The sequence below is a fragment of the Purpureocillium lilacinum genome, assembly GCF_023168085.1.
Source record: "Purpureocillium lilacinum CBS 284.36 DNA, scaffold_2, whole genome shotgun sequence".
Classification (NCBI taxonomy): domain Eukaryota; kingdom Fungi; phylum Ascomycota; class Sordariomycetes; order Hypocreales; family Ophiocordycipitaceae; genus Purpureocillium; species Purpureocillium lilacinum.
This window is the reverse complement of record NW_027072112.1, coordinates 1,413,999-1,429,131: the sequence shown is the minus strand read 5'-3', so window position 1 is coordinate 1,429,131 and position 15,133 is coordinate 1,413,999. Positions and strand designations below refer to the sequence as shown.

Sequence of the window (15,133 nt, the reverse complement as noted above, 5' to 3'; positions counted from 1 at the left end):
TAGGATGGGTGTTCGAACGCTCGGATGACGGATGGATGGGACGTGCGCGCGGAAACGGAAAAGGGCAGCGGCATAGACACTTTGGCCTCGCCCATACCACGGCAGGCAGGCATGGGGCGTTTGTAGTTTTGAGTTCTCTTGTTTGCAAAGGTGCAAACGCAAGTGAGTCTACTTCTATCGATTTGGTATAGTAATGCAATGCACATGCGTACTGTATACAAACGGGCAATGCTGCAGTAGGGTATCTCGCCGCAAAAGGCATCTCTGCCGACCATCGCGCAACTCGCTGCCACCCACGCCTGTCGTGTCGCGTTACACGACAGCCCCGTCACGGCCCATCGTCACCTCCCCTTGGGCGGCCTCACCATCACCCCGTTGGCGCTCCCCCACATGCTGTCCGTGACCCTCTGCGGGATCTTTCTCCCTCTAAGTCTCTGGTCGATGAGCCACATGCCCACCACAAACTCTTGCTTGCTGAGCCTGCCGCGTCGCTCCCGGTCCACCACGTCCCAGACCTCGGCCAGCTCGTCCTCGGGCAGCCTCGACCGCTTCCAGATGTCGCGCACCACCACGTTGGCCACGTACTGCGACGCGTCTTGCCCGATACCGCTGGCCACGCTCCGCGTCGGGCTGTCCTGTTCGAGCAGAATGCCGCGGTTCGAGGCCCACACGGCCTCGTACCGCTTGCGCTCGCGGGGCAACATCTCCTCGCGCCAGCGCTTACGCGAGCCCTCGTGGTGCTTGTGCTTGCCGCGCTGCAGCTTGTGCCGGTGACCCTTTGGCTGGTTGCGCTCCGAATCCTCGTCCTGCTGGTTCGTCGGCTGGCGTAGCGTCTGGAGGAGACGCGGTGACTTCTGCCGCTTGGGGAGGCTCGGTGGAGGCATCGACGAGCCCGTGTTGTGCGGTGTCAGGCGCGCTGACGCCAGAGAGCCCGCCATGATGGCGCTGGTGAGTGAATCTAACTGGAGATTGCCTGGCGAAGAACTCGGGGCGTGGCGTCGGGGTATGTCCATGGCCGGCGAGGATGGAGCGCTACTGACCGACAGCCGGCGCGTGGGCAGCGACGGCGGCGTCAGACGCCCCCTCATCGCGAGCCCTAGCGACCCACGGGGCGATGAGGGTCCATAAACTTCAGGTTTCGGCTGCCCTCTCGATGTGTGGGAGCTGGCGCGCGGTCTCGTGCCGCTCGAGGGCTCCGGGGCGGCGAGTCTATGACTGCCGCGCGGTTTCGGTGGAGTGGGAGGCCGCGCCTTGGCCTGGGGCTTCGGACTGCGCTTCTGCGGATCCGGAGAGGGCGAGGGGGATGACAAGACCTGCGGCGATGCCCTCGATCCCTGAGGCGACAGGACGACGGTTGGTGTCAAGCTCGGCTTGACAGGCCTCACGGGCGTCGGCGAGAGCACTTCGGGAGTCGAACGAACAACGGAAGGCTCCGCCGGGGGTTGTATCCTCAGCGGCTTGACTGGCGGCCTCGCCGGCTTGGCGGCCGGCTCTGGTCTGGGTCGCACAAGGGGCTCGACGGCTGCCGGCTTGGCGGCCGGCGCTGGTTTAGGTCGTACGGGGGCGTCCATGGCAGCCGTCGGGCTCGGCTGTCGGGCCTTGGGCTCCTGCGGCTTCGGTTTCGGTTCCGGCCTCGGTCCCGTAGCATCGACCGACCGACTCTTGACACGCCGCTCCTTTGGCTGCGACACGGCAGGTGACACAGCAGCCGACTTCTGTGCGGTGATGGGCGGCGGAGGAGTAGGCGGGTGCCTCGGAACGGCCTCGCTGCTCTTGTTCGGTTTGACCGTGGTCGCCGGCGGAGGCGTCGCAGGGCGCGGGCTCGGGAGCGTTCGCGGCGGTGCAGCCATATATCTTCCCATGGCTATCCGCTGGGCCTCTGCACTCCCGACGACGTTGTCCGTGGGCGATGCCCTCTTGGCCGAGTCACTCCCGCTCCGCTCAAACATGGATATCAGCGAGCCCGTCGGCGCAATGGATCCCGAATCGACCGGCGCGTCGCTCCCGCCGCTCAGCGTGCTCGCGGCCCCGGCGCTAGCCTTGCGCCGCAAGGCCGGGGCCGCCATCTTGGGCCCGGGGCTCACGCTGCGGCTCGCCGCCAGCGTCGCCGCAATGAAGCTCGGGCTCTTAGGATCGATAGCTCTGCCGCCGCCACCGCCCGGGAAGTGAAGGTGCGGCGACTGCTGATGCTGCTGCTGAAGCAAATGGTGCTGCGCCTGGACAGCAGCGGATAGAGGCGCCGACGGCGATGACGATGACGGCGACGAGGGACCCCCAAGCTGGTGTAGACGCGCCGCCACCAGCCCGTGAGGCGGTACGTGAGCCACCGCCGACGCAGCCTCTACTTCTGCCGGCGAGCTGCCTCCCGTACCGTGTGGACGAGGGGCGCCGCCGGGCCGAGCGGGAGATCTAGACCGCGCCGACGCCGACGCCGAAGCAGCCCCCGTGGCAGCCGAGAGCGCCGCGCCGCCGGCATGGCCGCCCCTCCTCTCGTGCGGCTGGGTCGGCGGCGACGACGCGGCGGGTCTTGTCTTTTGAAAGGCAAGGGACGCGCCGCGGAGGGCGGCCGCGGCGGCGGACGAGGTCGCGCTGTCGGGGGAGGCGGACGACGACGACGGCGGTGCTGCTAGGCCCGCGGGATTCATCGCCGGGAAGACGGGAGCCGTGGAGGCGACATGGGGGCAAATTCGAGGGCCGGACTCGTCGGATAGAAGCTCAAAGGCTTGTTGGACGGAACGAGGTCGGTGGCAGGGAGAGCTGGAGGAGCGAAAGTCAGACGATGGATGCCTCAGCAGCGGATGATGCTCAATTAGGCTGAGCTGACGACGGGAGGGAAGGAGCTCCAACCGTTCGCTGCTTCCCGCCCATCCCGAGTTGGCGCGGGGCGCGGACCTGCCCCTTAAACGGCGCGCGGCACGCTAACGCCCGATTCGCTGCCTGTCACTCAGCTCGCGGCCCCCTAATAAACGCGCGGCAGCCGGCGGGACCCTGGCAATCGGAAGCCTGGGCGCCATAAGAGACCCATTGTGCGCTGGGCAGTGCTGTGGATGAGATTCTCCAAATAGCAAGCACACTCTCACAAGTCTGTACCAAGGATGCTAGAGTACGAAGCGCTAACAGCCCACCATCGACGGCCGATGATGTAACGGCTCGTCAAGCTCCTCGTATCGAGCAGAGCTGCTCCAGCTTCCCGCTCTTGGCGCTCGCACGGCAGTCCGCGGCACGAGCAAAGGCGTCCCGTCGTTTCGCATTGCGGGGGCCCTCCCGCCAACCCACTGGCAACATACCTTGCATCACGTTCGTCAAAGGGCACAGGCACAGGTCAAGCTCGTCAATTGCAATACGGCGAGTCTCAAATCAAGTCACGGCTCCAGCTTCCATGTACAAGCAAACAACAAACGCCGGCCCGCCGTCTCCCGTCGCGCAACGCCGCTTTGCAGCCACGCCTCATTATCGCGCCGTTCCGACAATAAGGGCAACCCAGCAAGGGACGACGCCACCCTTTCCAAGTCGCAACCGCCGCTCAAGCCACCTCAAGCACGCGCCAACACCCCGCCGAATCAAACTCCCATAAATACAGCAAATAGACACAAGAAGTCATGGAGGGAAAGGCTCCACATCTTTGACGACAGAGATGCCTCTGTCAGAGGTAAGAGTAGACAAGAAGGCAAGCAGTAACACGTTCATTGCAAACGCCATGAGCCGTGGGAATCGTGTCTTTCCGGACCATAGTCGCTGCGGAGATGTCCGGCATCGTCGTCAACTTCGTAAGAATCCAGCCGGCTACATGCGACGTTGTCACTAGTGGCCGTTGCCAGGCGAAATCGCCTGGCCGCTGCCACGTTGCCCATTAGAAGGCATCGTCGTCGGTCCACTCGCTGCCCGATATCACGCGGTTACCCTCCTGATCGATCATCACTGGCCCGTTGTAACCGGCAGGCGGAGGGACGCCGCGCAGCCGCTTGGATTGGCTATTGGGCCTGGGACATTGCTCCGGCTCATACCTCTTACCGCGGGCCGCCCTGACCTTGGCGTAGTATTCTTCTGATGCATCCGGCTCAGGCTCGCTGTTGTCGTCGTACGTCTCCCAGTTTTCCGAGTTGGAGACGGCCGTCGACGTGTTGGATATTTGCCGCGGTGGAGGCGGAGCTTGCGGGTAGCCTCGTACTGTTCCGTACTCATACCGGTCCTCGTACCGGTCATCATATGGCTGATCGTCGTAGTAGCTGGTCGCCGTGCGGCCAGACAGCGTCGAGTTGGATCGCGTCACCCTTGCCGCCTGCGGCCTGTCGTCGTACACGTCCTCTGGCTCGATCGGGCGGACAATGCTTCCGAGACCAGCCGACTTGTACGGGTTCATTGGCGTCTCCAACTCGGGGACTGACTTGAGATCTCGCATCTTGGGCGGCGGAGCGCGGATCGGGGCCCCGTTTCGCAACATCTCAGCCCTTGACTCTGGCCGGCTGCGCTCTGGCGAGTTGCTTCCGTGCTTCAAGTTGGACAGCGGCGCACGCGCGGGGATTCGAGACGGGCTTCCCTTGGTGTTGCTCGCTACAGGCTTCTTCGTCGTCCGATCGCCTGCAGTCGGCGTCTTGGTCATGGTTCGTGGGGGGATGGACTTGGCGCTGTTGGCCCTGGTCAGACCGCCCGACTTGGGAGCCTTGGCCGTCGACGGTGGCGGCCCGGCGGGTGTCTTGGAGCGTGCCGAGGGCGCAGCCTTCTTGCTTTCTTCGGTTTCCAGCTCGTCGAGGTATCGCTCACCGAACACCAGGAATGGTCGGCCGTATTCGTCCTCCCATTTCTCCAGCGTCTTGCGCACCTCGACCGTCACCTTGGGCAGCTCCTTTGCTATCCTCTTGCGCATCTTTTCCTCACGAAGGAGTTTTCCGGGGTCGCGCTTCTCGCCCTTTTGACCACGCATCATGAGCCGCGAGGCATCCTGACTGGAGGCTGCCAACTCATCGCGGTCCTTGATGAGCTGCTTGTGCTTGTCAATGAGAGCTAGCGTCGGAGCTCGCTGCTCCTTGAGCGCCTCAAGTCTTGCAACCTCTCGCTCATGTGCTTCCAGCAGAGCATCGCTGTAGACATCGGAGAACGCCGGGGTGAAGTCAAGCATCTCGTCTTCGGAAAAGTAAAGCGCATCCCAGAGATCCTGGAGCTTGACGCGCGCGTCCTCAACGAAGAGGTGCAGGTTCTGTCGCTTCAGCTCATTCAACCGTGCGAGCTCGTCCTCGAACTCATTGATTTGTCGCACTCCGCAACCTCGGTTCTGGTTGAGAAAGACTTTGGTCTCGCTCCCGTCAACGCCCAGCTTTGCCCAGAGCGCCTCGACGGCGGCTTTCAGGTCGCGCAACTTGCGCTCGCGGTTCTTCTTCTCATCGGCGAGCCGATCACGCTTCGACTGGAGGCGGGCAATGTCCTCTTCGTGGAGGCCAAGCTGCTCGGGGGTATCGCGGTAGTTTTTGACGATGGCGCCATCTTGCTGTGCCTGGGGGATGCCCAGCTCGGCCCACAGCTGAATGATGTGGTTGGATAGGGTCTGGACCGTGGCAATGCGGCGCGTGTATTCCTCGTAGACTCGCGTAAACTCGGCATCGAGGCGGTCGACGTAAGATGGAGACAGGTCAAAGGTCGGGGGTATGGACTGGTTTGGCCCACACGGCGGGAGGGCGACCTGAACGAATGTGGGTTCGAGGTGGGAAGAATAAGATTCGAGAGCATCAACGAGTTCTGTCGTTGTCAGCAAACGGGACTCCTTATTAGGCGACGAGGGGCACTCACTTTTGACCTGCTCGAAGCGCTCCTTATGGAGGCGGCTGATCTGTATGTGCTTCTCTTTGAGCACCTGGAGACATCTCGTTAGAGGGTATGTGATTTTGAGCTCGTCGTCCTCGTCGAACGATCTCCGGGATGGCTTCGAGTCGTCGAGGGAGGCCTCCATCTGCCGCATCGTTGTGATGATCTTTTTGGCCTCGTCAACCATCTCCTTCTTTTCCGCCGTTACGAGGCGAACTTGGTTGTTGAGAGCTTCCGAGAGAGCTTCGAAGAGCTGCCTAGCTGTCAGCGTGGCGCGTCGCAACATCCTCGGGGTCCAACTTACCTCTTGCTCCCGTGATTCGCGCTCATGGTTGGGCACGCCGATCTCGTCAAACAGGCCATGCAGCTGGTTGATACTGCTGTTGACCTGCTGCGACAGATAGCTCGAGTTGTCCATTGTCGTAGCGGCCGCGCGAAGGCGGAGGTGGAACGTGAAAATGCAAGCCGGTGAGAAGGGCCGTGCCTGCTTGACCTAGCGTGGCCTGGCCTGTTTGCTGGTATGTGCGGTGGGAGATGGCTCTCGGGGCGGTGTTGACAGTAGAGGGTAGTGGACACGCGGGGCTTCTCGCTTGTGCTTGTTTACATGTGCATCGCTGGTCGTGTCATCGAGCTCCGGGGCGCGTGTCGGCGTCGCAATCCATCCAAGGAGAAGAGAAATCCACGGTCGCGGCCGTCGTGTCGTCTTGCTGCAGCTCCGAGAGGCGGTGGAGGGAGGAAGAAGATGAGGTGAGACAACAATCGAGGCGATCTGGAAATGTTGAGCCGATGTAGGGAAGGAGCAGCCTCACGTCCGGGGGAGGGCAGGAGCTCCACTGTTTTCCGCCTGTTGGCGCGTTGTCCAGGCAACCACGCACCAATGACCGCGCCAACTGCAGCGGGGCGGGCGACCAGTGGCCGTTTCATGTCGCGCGAATCGTCAGCTGGATGATTTGACGACACGGCACTGCATGCACGTGCAAACAGAGTCGCATGCAGAGACGCAGGCTCGCATGGCCGACTGCATTACTGATGCGCAAGTCAAGAAATCCGCATGCACAGACGATAAATCTCCAGGGCAAGAGCATGCACGGAAAGGCGCGAGGGTCTTAAGTTAGGTCTCGACACGACTGCCGTACTCGACCACGTCTTCGTTGGCCCGAGAATTCGGTTACTTAAGACTGCGGGCCTCTGTATTGTTTTCATCTGCGATAACTATGGACCATCCCTTTGTTGCAGAGCACCATGGAGCGAACCCGATCACCCTTATGGCGCTCGGACCCGCAAGCCGGCAGTCGTTCCGACACATGCCGCAGCCCCCAAATCACCTCACTTCCGCGTCGATGAAGATGTTGGGCACGCCGCAGTCGTCGTGAACGGGAACCCTGTCATGCAGGACCAGCACGGCGCCGTTGGGCAAAACGTATGGGTTTTGGTTACGACGCTCCTGGCAGTCGTGCAGCCACAGGGTAGGGTGACGAGTCCTGCATCACGACACATTAGAGATCTGATCTGACTTGCCTAAGAGCGCTTGCATTGGGCCAAAGTTGGCTCTGAGCTACTCACGATCTTCAATGCACCATTCCGTTGAGCACTGTACGGTGCAGCCGTCCGATGGCTTCAAGTGCTGATTGACCGTCACAGTCGGAACGCAGGCCCTGGGATCGCACTTGCTGGTCCTAGTCGTTGCTGGTTTCGTTTAATGCCGTGACCCTTGCAACACTTCTGCGAGACGCTTACTCGGCTTAGTGGCGGTAGCAAATGATGCCCTGCAGTGACGAGCACGTCAGAAGTTGATCTCCTCCACAGTATTTGACTTGACGTACACGGCAATGGCGGAAAAGACCAGCGAAGGGGTCTTCATTGCGATGTCATCAGTATCCCTGGAAGATTCTCAAACGAGTTTCTGCTGTTGAGAACAAATCGCAATGTCTCCTTGGCTTCCCGTCGCCTCAACGTCATGGTCGTCCTCAGCTTAAGCTTAAATAAAGGCAGCTACCGACCACATGCTTACGGACCCTCGGGACAAATCCCACCCGCCTCTCTCTCCTAGGGGCCATCCCCGCAGTCCGAGATCCGGTTTAGGAGGAATATTGATCAGAGTTGCGCTCTGAACCTCGTATTGCCGCATATCGCGGGGCAGCTGACTGGACGACGTGGTACGAGCGTGCGGCTGGCATGCATAGGGCATTAGCGTCCAGCAACGCGACCCTGGCAAGCCTGGAAACCTCGCGACAGGAGCCAATCGCCAATTGGATTGCCACTCTCGCCCTTGAATGCTCTCGTGTGTTCCGCACGTCCTAATGAGGTACTATTGGCCTTGTGGAACTGACTCTATGTCTCCGGCCTCGCTGCTGCAATCGGGCTGGCGCTCTTCCTGTGATGGGCTTTGTGACCCTCGTGTCGAGTTCATCCATGTAGTTTAGCCGAGTGTGACAAGAATACTGTATGCGATGTGCGTAGCTTGAACGAACGCCAGGCCTTGCAATCTGAATAGAACAATTGAGCCTGGATGATTATTCAATAGAATTACCCTCGCACGAGCTATTCTTTCATGGAGGCCTCGGTCCTCTGGGGGTGACTGGAGGGATCACAGTCATGAGCCTAAGTAGATAGGGGATCAACCGGCACATGCCTAACAATGGGGGAGTGGAAGGCGCGCCAGAAGCTCAATGAACCGAAAGCGTTCCTGCCTGAATATGAGTTCTGGAGAATTTCGCCAACCCAGTACGTAGACCGCTCCACCATCCATATACAACCTCAGCAATGGCAGTTCCCCTCGCAACAGGGCTTTCCAACGTAGTTGACCGTTAATTGCCCCTTCGACACATCGTTGCCGGGATTAGTTGGGATGCTGCCGCATTGTTTGCACAGCGGGATTGTCAGTGGCTTTGTCTGTCGAAAGGTGCAAGAGAAATCTTACTCCGTGGTCAAGAAGGCCTTGAAGCTGGTTGTAGGCATCCCGAGCAGAACCACTGGCGCCGCTCTGGTAGAAGGCACAAACGCTACCCTGGGAGCCGTGAGAACAGGAAATTTGTTCTGACGTAGTAATCAGTAATCAGTAATCACTTTGGCGCGTGTCAATAGGATCAAAACATACGACCCTCTGCGAAGCGACGGTCACCGCCGCCGTCGGCGATGAGGACGCCAACCTGCTCGCGTACGGTGGTGAGGGAAGCATCATTGAACGAGCAGACACCACTGCCTCGGCAGTTAATGCCGAGTCCTGCGACGCTCGAGGCAAAGAAGAGAATAGATGTAAACTGCATGGCTGTTGTGTGGCCTGGAATTTTGAGATATCGTGTCGAACCTGGAAGGAGCTGTCCCGCTTGGGCACTGGGCTTTTATGGCGAGGAAGTAACGTCTTGTCGTCACCATCCCGACATCTATTCTGAGCGGCATGTATCATTTGTACTGGTACAAAGTTTGCCTGCCCCAGACGGTGTTCGACATGCCGTCTTGGTATCCCACTCAGTGAAGAGCTGTAGACCGGCTGCCTGCGGGTCCGAGGAAGGCACAGAAGGTCGGCGACGGTGTAAAGACAACGCCCAGGGGCGGTTTCGCACGCTACTCCAAAGTCCAAATGTCACGGCCTTGGTCCGCCACCAGCTCCTTCAACTATTCCCTTGAGAACTCTGTATCTTTCCACCAATTAATTCTTGTGACTGTGTGCCGAACGCAACGTCATGCGCCCATGGTGGGCAGTCTGACGGCTGCGCCGGCATTCAAGCGGCATAGTATCAGCAGTGTTGCCTTCACGTTTCAGATCTGCTTGACTCTAGACACGAAGGAATCGACGCTTGCCCTGGTCGTCTTGGCTCCTGCCGCAAAGTAACGCCATGATGGGCAGAGGTTCTCCGTTAGTGATCCATCGGCATGCCTAGCGTGGCGGACTGTGGGCCGTGGGCAGCATAGGGCAAAGCTCGAGCACCACCCATCCACGATACTCCGACTGCGTCATCGGCTTCTCGGCCAGCGTGGTATTCTTCTAGCGGCAGTGCACCTTGACGGTGTCGGCCATACCGCCTCAACTGCAGACACGCAAAGTGGCGTGTGGGGACGGCACTGTGCCGAGCGCCCCTTGGTGGCACCGGGATCGTGCTAAACTAGTGCTTATTAGTCGATTCCACCCGCGCTGGAGATCTGATATCATGACCTGCGGCAGATGTTCCTTCCGGCAATGGCTAGGAGGCAATGGACCGAATTGGCTATTCGTGTCCTGAAAGTAGATCACCAACGATGCTTAGTGGGGTTATAGTCGAGGCTGCGTCGAGAGGGTGCAACAAACGCCCTGTTGTGGGTGAACACTTGCATGGCGACTGGGGGAGGTTCGTTGCCGCAAGAATATACGGCAAGCATGTCCCGCGCCCGGGAGGCGAATGTGTCGCATATCGCGGCCACCTTTCCACCAGACGTCGTGGTGACGAATGACGAAGAATCCATATTTTCGTCGCGAAAACTCAGAGTTTATCACGTGAAGAAATATTTGTTCTGTCTTTGTCTTTTTTCTAGCTGTTGCGGCTGCCGGTAGCCTACACGTACATGGTTGTGTTCCTTCCTCCACTCCGTGTCATCCGCGGATTGCCTAACTAACACGCCCCCTGGCAATGAGGATCGCCAACAATATTGACCGTGAGCTCACCATTCTTGACATCATTGCCAGGTTGAGTCGGGCACGACCCGCATTTCTTGCACTTTCATTGCCTTTGTGTCAGTATCGTGATATTAGGATCCGTGAGATCTCTTACCCCGTGGTCAAGGAGCGCTTGCATGAAGCCCGAGGCCTGCTCAGCGGTTCCGGTAGCGCCATTCTGATAGAAGGCGCAGAGAGAGCCGGTACAGGCAATCTGCTGGCCGGTGCTGTAACTGCGGCCGCGAGGTTGAATGCCGTCGACAATAGCCTTGAGGTTGATCAGGTTTCCGGCCGCGCCGTCCGATGGGCAGAGCCCGGAGCCGCGGCAGTTGATACCCAGAGCGTTGGCAGACGCGGCAAGGGCGAATATAAAAGCAGTCGTAGACTTCATCTTGAAAGAGATTGTTGAATTGAATCGGCAGTGTGGGGTTGGCAGCGCAAGTTGCGGGTGGAAAAGGGCAGCACTGAAATGGCGGGCAACTGGATGGCTTTTACATCACGCGGATAGAGTCTCTTGGGCTGACACTGTAGCAGCATCTTCCAAGACTCAGCTATGCCTCCGCCGATTCAGAGAGCCCTCAGTACTTGTGCGGTGATCAGTGCTTGGTGAGTCTCCACGTGGTTTGGGGAAGCTCGTGCCATACTTCTCTTGGAAGCTTCGAAGGCAGCGGTGATGCAGGCCAAGCTTTTTGCCGGCCGCGATACCATGCCGTCTCTTTCCTCAGCCATCCAAGCTGCCACGCGCACCCGGTTACTAGCAGCGCATGCCGATCGGACACTCCTGATGACTTCATAACGGACATTTCCGGCTGTCGGTCTCCTTTTGTCGGTTGCAAGTGACTACCCCAGGTGCGCTGTAGCTCGCCACTCTGGGGAGTTCTGCAGTGCTATTGCAGGAAAAATTGCGTTGCAGTTCCATCGTTGCACCAGCTAGTTCCACCCGATCCTTCGCTCCAACTCTACCCCAGAAACTCTCAGGGCTGCTGCCTGAAGGGATTCCCGGCTCATGGCAATGATGTAAACTTCTACAGCCTTAGTGATGTAGAGCAATCGTTCATTCACATTGTTTGCACCCACGGTATCGGTATGTGAATCCGCCTGCACTCCTATTGCCTGGTGTAGTTGCAAGGGGTTGCGACGGGGAGTGCTTCAGCAACATGGCACATCATGCCGGTATGGGGCAAAATATGCGAACGAAATCCCATGAAGCGACGCACCTTGGTCATCGAGAGCGAGCATGCTCGTTCAATCGCATCTTGCCATGTCCGTCTACGCAATCTTCAGTCGTTGGATCTCGTGACGTCGGGACGCCCGAATCCCCACAAGCCCAATGATCCACCTGATGTGCCGCAAAGGTTACAGGCGGGCCTGTCGATCTTACACTAGCGCACGAGCGGTGCACCCAGCACTTGTTGGTTGCTCGAGTAGAGCCGTCAGTCAGGAGCGTCCATCGCAGTGACTTGATTGCAAGTACTGATACATGACCAAGGATTGGCCTCATCGGATGGAACGACGTCTTCCTGAACCCGCAAACCGACATGAAAGGACGTCAGCTCATGGCTACAAGATCGATCTAGAATTCTAGATCGTCCAACCGAGATAAATACACCTTTGGCGGCCACTGTGTGTAAGCTCGCTCTGCCCCCCAATGCAAGTCACATCATCATCGCCAATTCACAAGACCGCCAATATGGTTTCTGTCACCGCTTTTGCTGCTCTCATTTCTGGTGCCACTGCTCTCGGTATCAACTGCCGAGGTAGCGGTGGCTGCACCTTTAACGACGCCAAGTTGTCGGACGTCCTGACGCAGGTCAAGCAGATCCAAGCGCAGGGCAACGGAGGACACCACTACGCACAAGGGGGTAGGCCAACATCCGTTTCTCAATCTTAATTTGCACTTGGCTTAATATTTTACAGTCCAACTGGCCTGTGCTCAAGGCCAGTATTCGTCTATCTGCGCGTTCTACCAGAATGGCGCCAGTGGCACTGCGGATCGCGCCGCAGAGCTCCTGCAAGGCCTCATCGACCACGGGTATGATATACCACCTAAATTAACACCCCTATACTGACAAAAGACGTCTCAGATGCAGCGAGTGCGGCTCAAACCCAACGCAACCTGGAAACGACGTTTCAAAGGGAGAATTGACTGTCAACATTGTCTCAGCTCCGTGCTGCAAGGGTGCTTGCACGTGCCCCATATAAAGCTGGCTGTATGTATTTAAACGAAGAATCAATAAGGGCGGACCAAGGCAATGAAGTTTTAGGAAAGATCAAGCCATACATGGGGTCGTGGACAGTTGCCATTGTCTCAAAAGGACGCTAATGCCCACCAGCCGCGATAGCCTCAGTGTAACGGAGCCTGGGTAGGGTCCTAAGGTTTGCTGTTGCTTAGGAGGTAAGCTAGGCTTGACGAGCAGTAAACGATTCAACAAGAGTCCGTTAAGAAGCTTTGAAGACTTCTCATTCAGATGAATGCTTAGATTGATCACTGAAGATCTGGCTACCTACTCTCGGGTAAAGACTGTAGTATATATATCCATCCAGCTCTTCATTGATCTTTACCTGATCACTTGGATCACCGTGATCCTCGTGAGCCTGGCTCGCCTGGATCACCGTGATCCTCGTGAGCCTGGCTCGCCTGGATCACCGTGCTCTTCGTGATCCTTGGGTGCACGTGCTCGATCACGTGACCCCTCTTGTCCTTTCCTGGGATTCTGCCTGTCGTATGCATGACAGGGGTCCTGCTGGCTTCCCTTTGGTCCATTCGTTGGGCGGCCTGCCTTGCGGCCGTCCTTGGTTTGTAACATCATTCCCCTCCTTCCATGGCGCTTGTCCTCAAGGCCCTTAAATACGGTCGTCGCCGCTTCCCTTGGTCGTGGTAAGCCTTGCTTCCTTTTTGCGCGTTCCTCAGCCGGCCCATGATGCTGACAACATGTCCGGTCGCGTAGCGAAACCCCGCTCCCGAAAGTCCCACGAACGTAACGAGCTCGCGGTCCTAATCGAATTGAACGGTGCATCCTCCGACATGCCGTGCACCTATTGTTTCAAGCGAAAGCTTCAGTGTCGGATGGTGGAGGAGTCATCGCGGTGTGCCGAATGCGTTCGGCGGGGACGCTCTTGCGATGGCACCTTGGTGGCATCTTCTCGTGTGTTTCCGTGACAGCCTCGTGTCCTGGTGCCATGTGCTGATTCCTGACTACAGTGAAGAAGTTGGTCGCTCAGCAGCGAAAGTTGGATGCCGATGAAGAGGAGGCAGGTGATGAGGTTATCCAGCTGCAGGCGAAGATGAGTGCGTTGCAGTCACAGCTGGCCGACGCGGCGAGCCGTTTGGCTCGGATACGTCGGATTCGGAAGAAGACGAAGGAGCGCAGCTCTGAGTTGTTCCGTCGCGGTATCCAGGAGTTGGATTCAGAGGATGGCGTCCTTCCGGCTCTCGAGGCGCACGAGCACTGGGTGGTCGAGGATATCCAGGCGTTAGGGGTTCCTAACGACGTTGATTGGGAAGCTCTGGGTCTTGGTTCCGAGTTTCAGGACGTTGGTCCTTTGTTGGATGTTGGCGAGTCCTCAGGTGTCGCTCCTGGTGATACCGCCGTATCAGCTGGGGGCATTTCTCCAAATGCGACTTAGGTTCCCAAGTGTTTTCCGTGTGGTCGTAGCCTTCCCATTTGATGTAATACTCCGTTCCTCGTGTTGTTCTTCGCGAGTCCAATATTCGTTCAACGTTGTATTCCTGTGGTTCTTCGATTTCGACGTTTGTTTCGAGTGCTGCTTTCTTTGGTGCTGGTTCCAACAATGAGATATGAAAAATGGGGTGCATCCTCATTCCTTGAGGTAGAGATAGTTTGTAGTTGACTTCTGACAGTTTCTTCTGGATCTTGAATGGTCCAAGTTTCTTCCAGTCGAGTTTTTCGCTGGGTCGTTTTGTTTTGATGTTTCGTCGGAGGAGATACACTTTATCCCCCTCCTTCAGAGTTGGTCCTTCCAATCTCTTTTGGTCGGCGTAATGCTTCATCCTGTTTTGAAGAAAGATCCATTCTTGCTGTAAATGAGCGTGTGTTTGTTGAAGCGATGTAGCCGTTTTCGTTGCTCGTGGTGTATCGACTTCTGGCTGTTGAACTGTGATCGTGGGGTTGTACCCATAGTTCGCTTCGAATGGCGTCATTCTGATTGCCTCATTGTCCGAGCTGTTGTAAGCCCATTGTGCTGTAGGTAGTAGCTCTACCCAATTGTCTTGGTCGTAGTTGACGTAGGATCGTAGATACTGTTCGAGTGTCTGGTTGAGTCGTTCCGTCTGCCCATCCGTCTGTGGGTGGAATGCAGTTGACAGGGAATGCTTGATCCCTAGTTGCTGCATCAAACTTGTCCAGAACTTTGACGTGAATAGTTTGTCTCTGTCTGTGATGATCCTCTTTGGTAGCCCATGTTGGCTGATCACAATCTTTGAGAATGTGAAGGCGATGTCTTCTGCCGTGCTTGACTCCTTGTATGGCACGAAGTAGGCGTACTTTGTGAGTTTCTCCGTGATGACCAGAATGCTGTCGAAGACGGCATCGGTCATTGGTTCCTTGGACGGAGGTAATTTGACGATGAAGTCCATTGCGACTGTGTGCCATGCCTTATCTGGTGGTGAGATCGGCTGAAGCTGTCCATAAGGTGCGTGTCGATTCGCCTTTGCTTTGTTGCAGATGTCACATTCTTTGACGATTC

General features: G+C 57.7%; 3 protein-coding genes across 3 annotated transcripts; all 3 read right to left on the bottom strand.

The window, feature by feature from the left end:
- Nucleotides 1–341: 341 nt before the first annotated feature.
- On the bottom strand, nt 342–2,645 carry PLICBS_002249 (increased rDNA silencing protein; the record flags this gene model as incomplete). Its single annotated transcript, XM_018321885.2, has 1 exon — nt 342–2,645. The coding sequence occupies one exon, from the start codon at nt 2,643–2,645 to the stop codon at nt 342–344; it is 2,304 nt and encodes a 767-aa protein (XP_018179365.2).
- A 1,205-nt stretch (nt 2,646–3,850) lies between these two features.
- Nucleotides 3,851–6,214, bottom strand: PLICBS_002248 (uncharacterized protein; the record flags this gene model as incomplete). Its single annotated transcript, XM_018321884.2, has 3 exons — nt 3,851–5,730; nt 5,782–6,049; nt 6,101–6,214. 3 exons carry the CDS (start codon nt 6,212–6,214, stop codon nt 3,851–3,853), a joined length of 2,262 nt encoding a protein of 753 aa, XP_018179364.1.
- Nucleotides 6,215–10,382: 4,168 nt separating this feature from the next.
- PLICBS_002247 (uncharacterized protein) lies at nt 10,383–10,817 on the bottom strand (the record flags this gene model as incomplete). The annotated part of the gene is made up of 2 exons (XM_018321882.1): nt 10,383–10,487; nt 10,542–10,817. The coding sequence occupies 2 exons, from the start codon at nt 10,815–10,817 to the stop codon at nt 10,383–10,385; spliced, it is 381 nt and encodes a 126-aa protein (XP_018179362.1).
- Nucleotides 10,818–15,133: the final 4,316 nt, after the last annotated feature.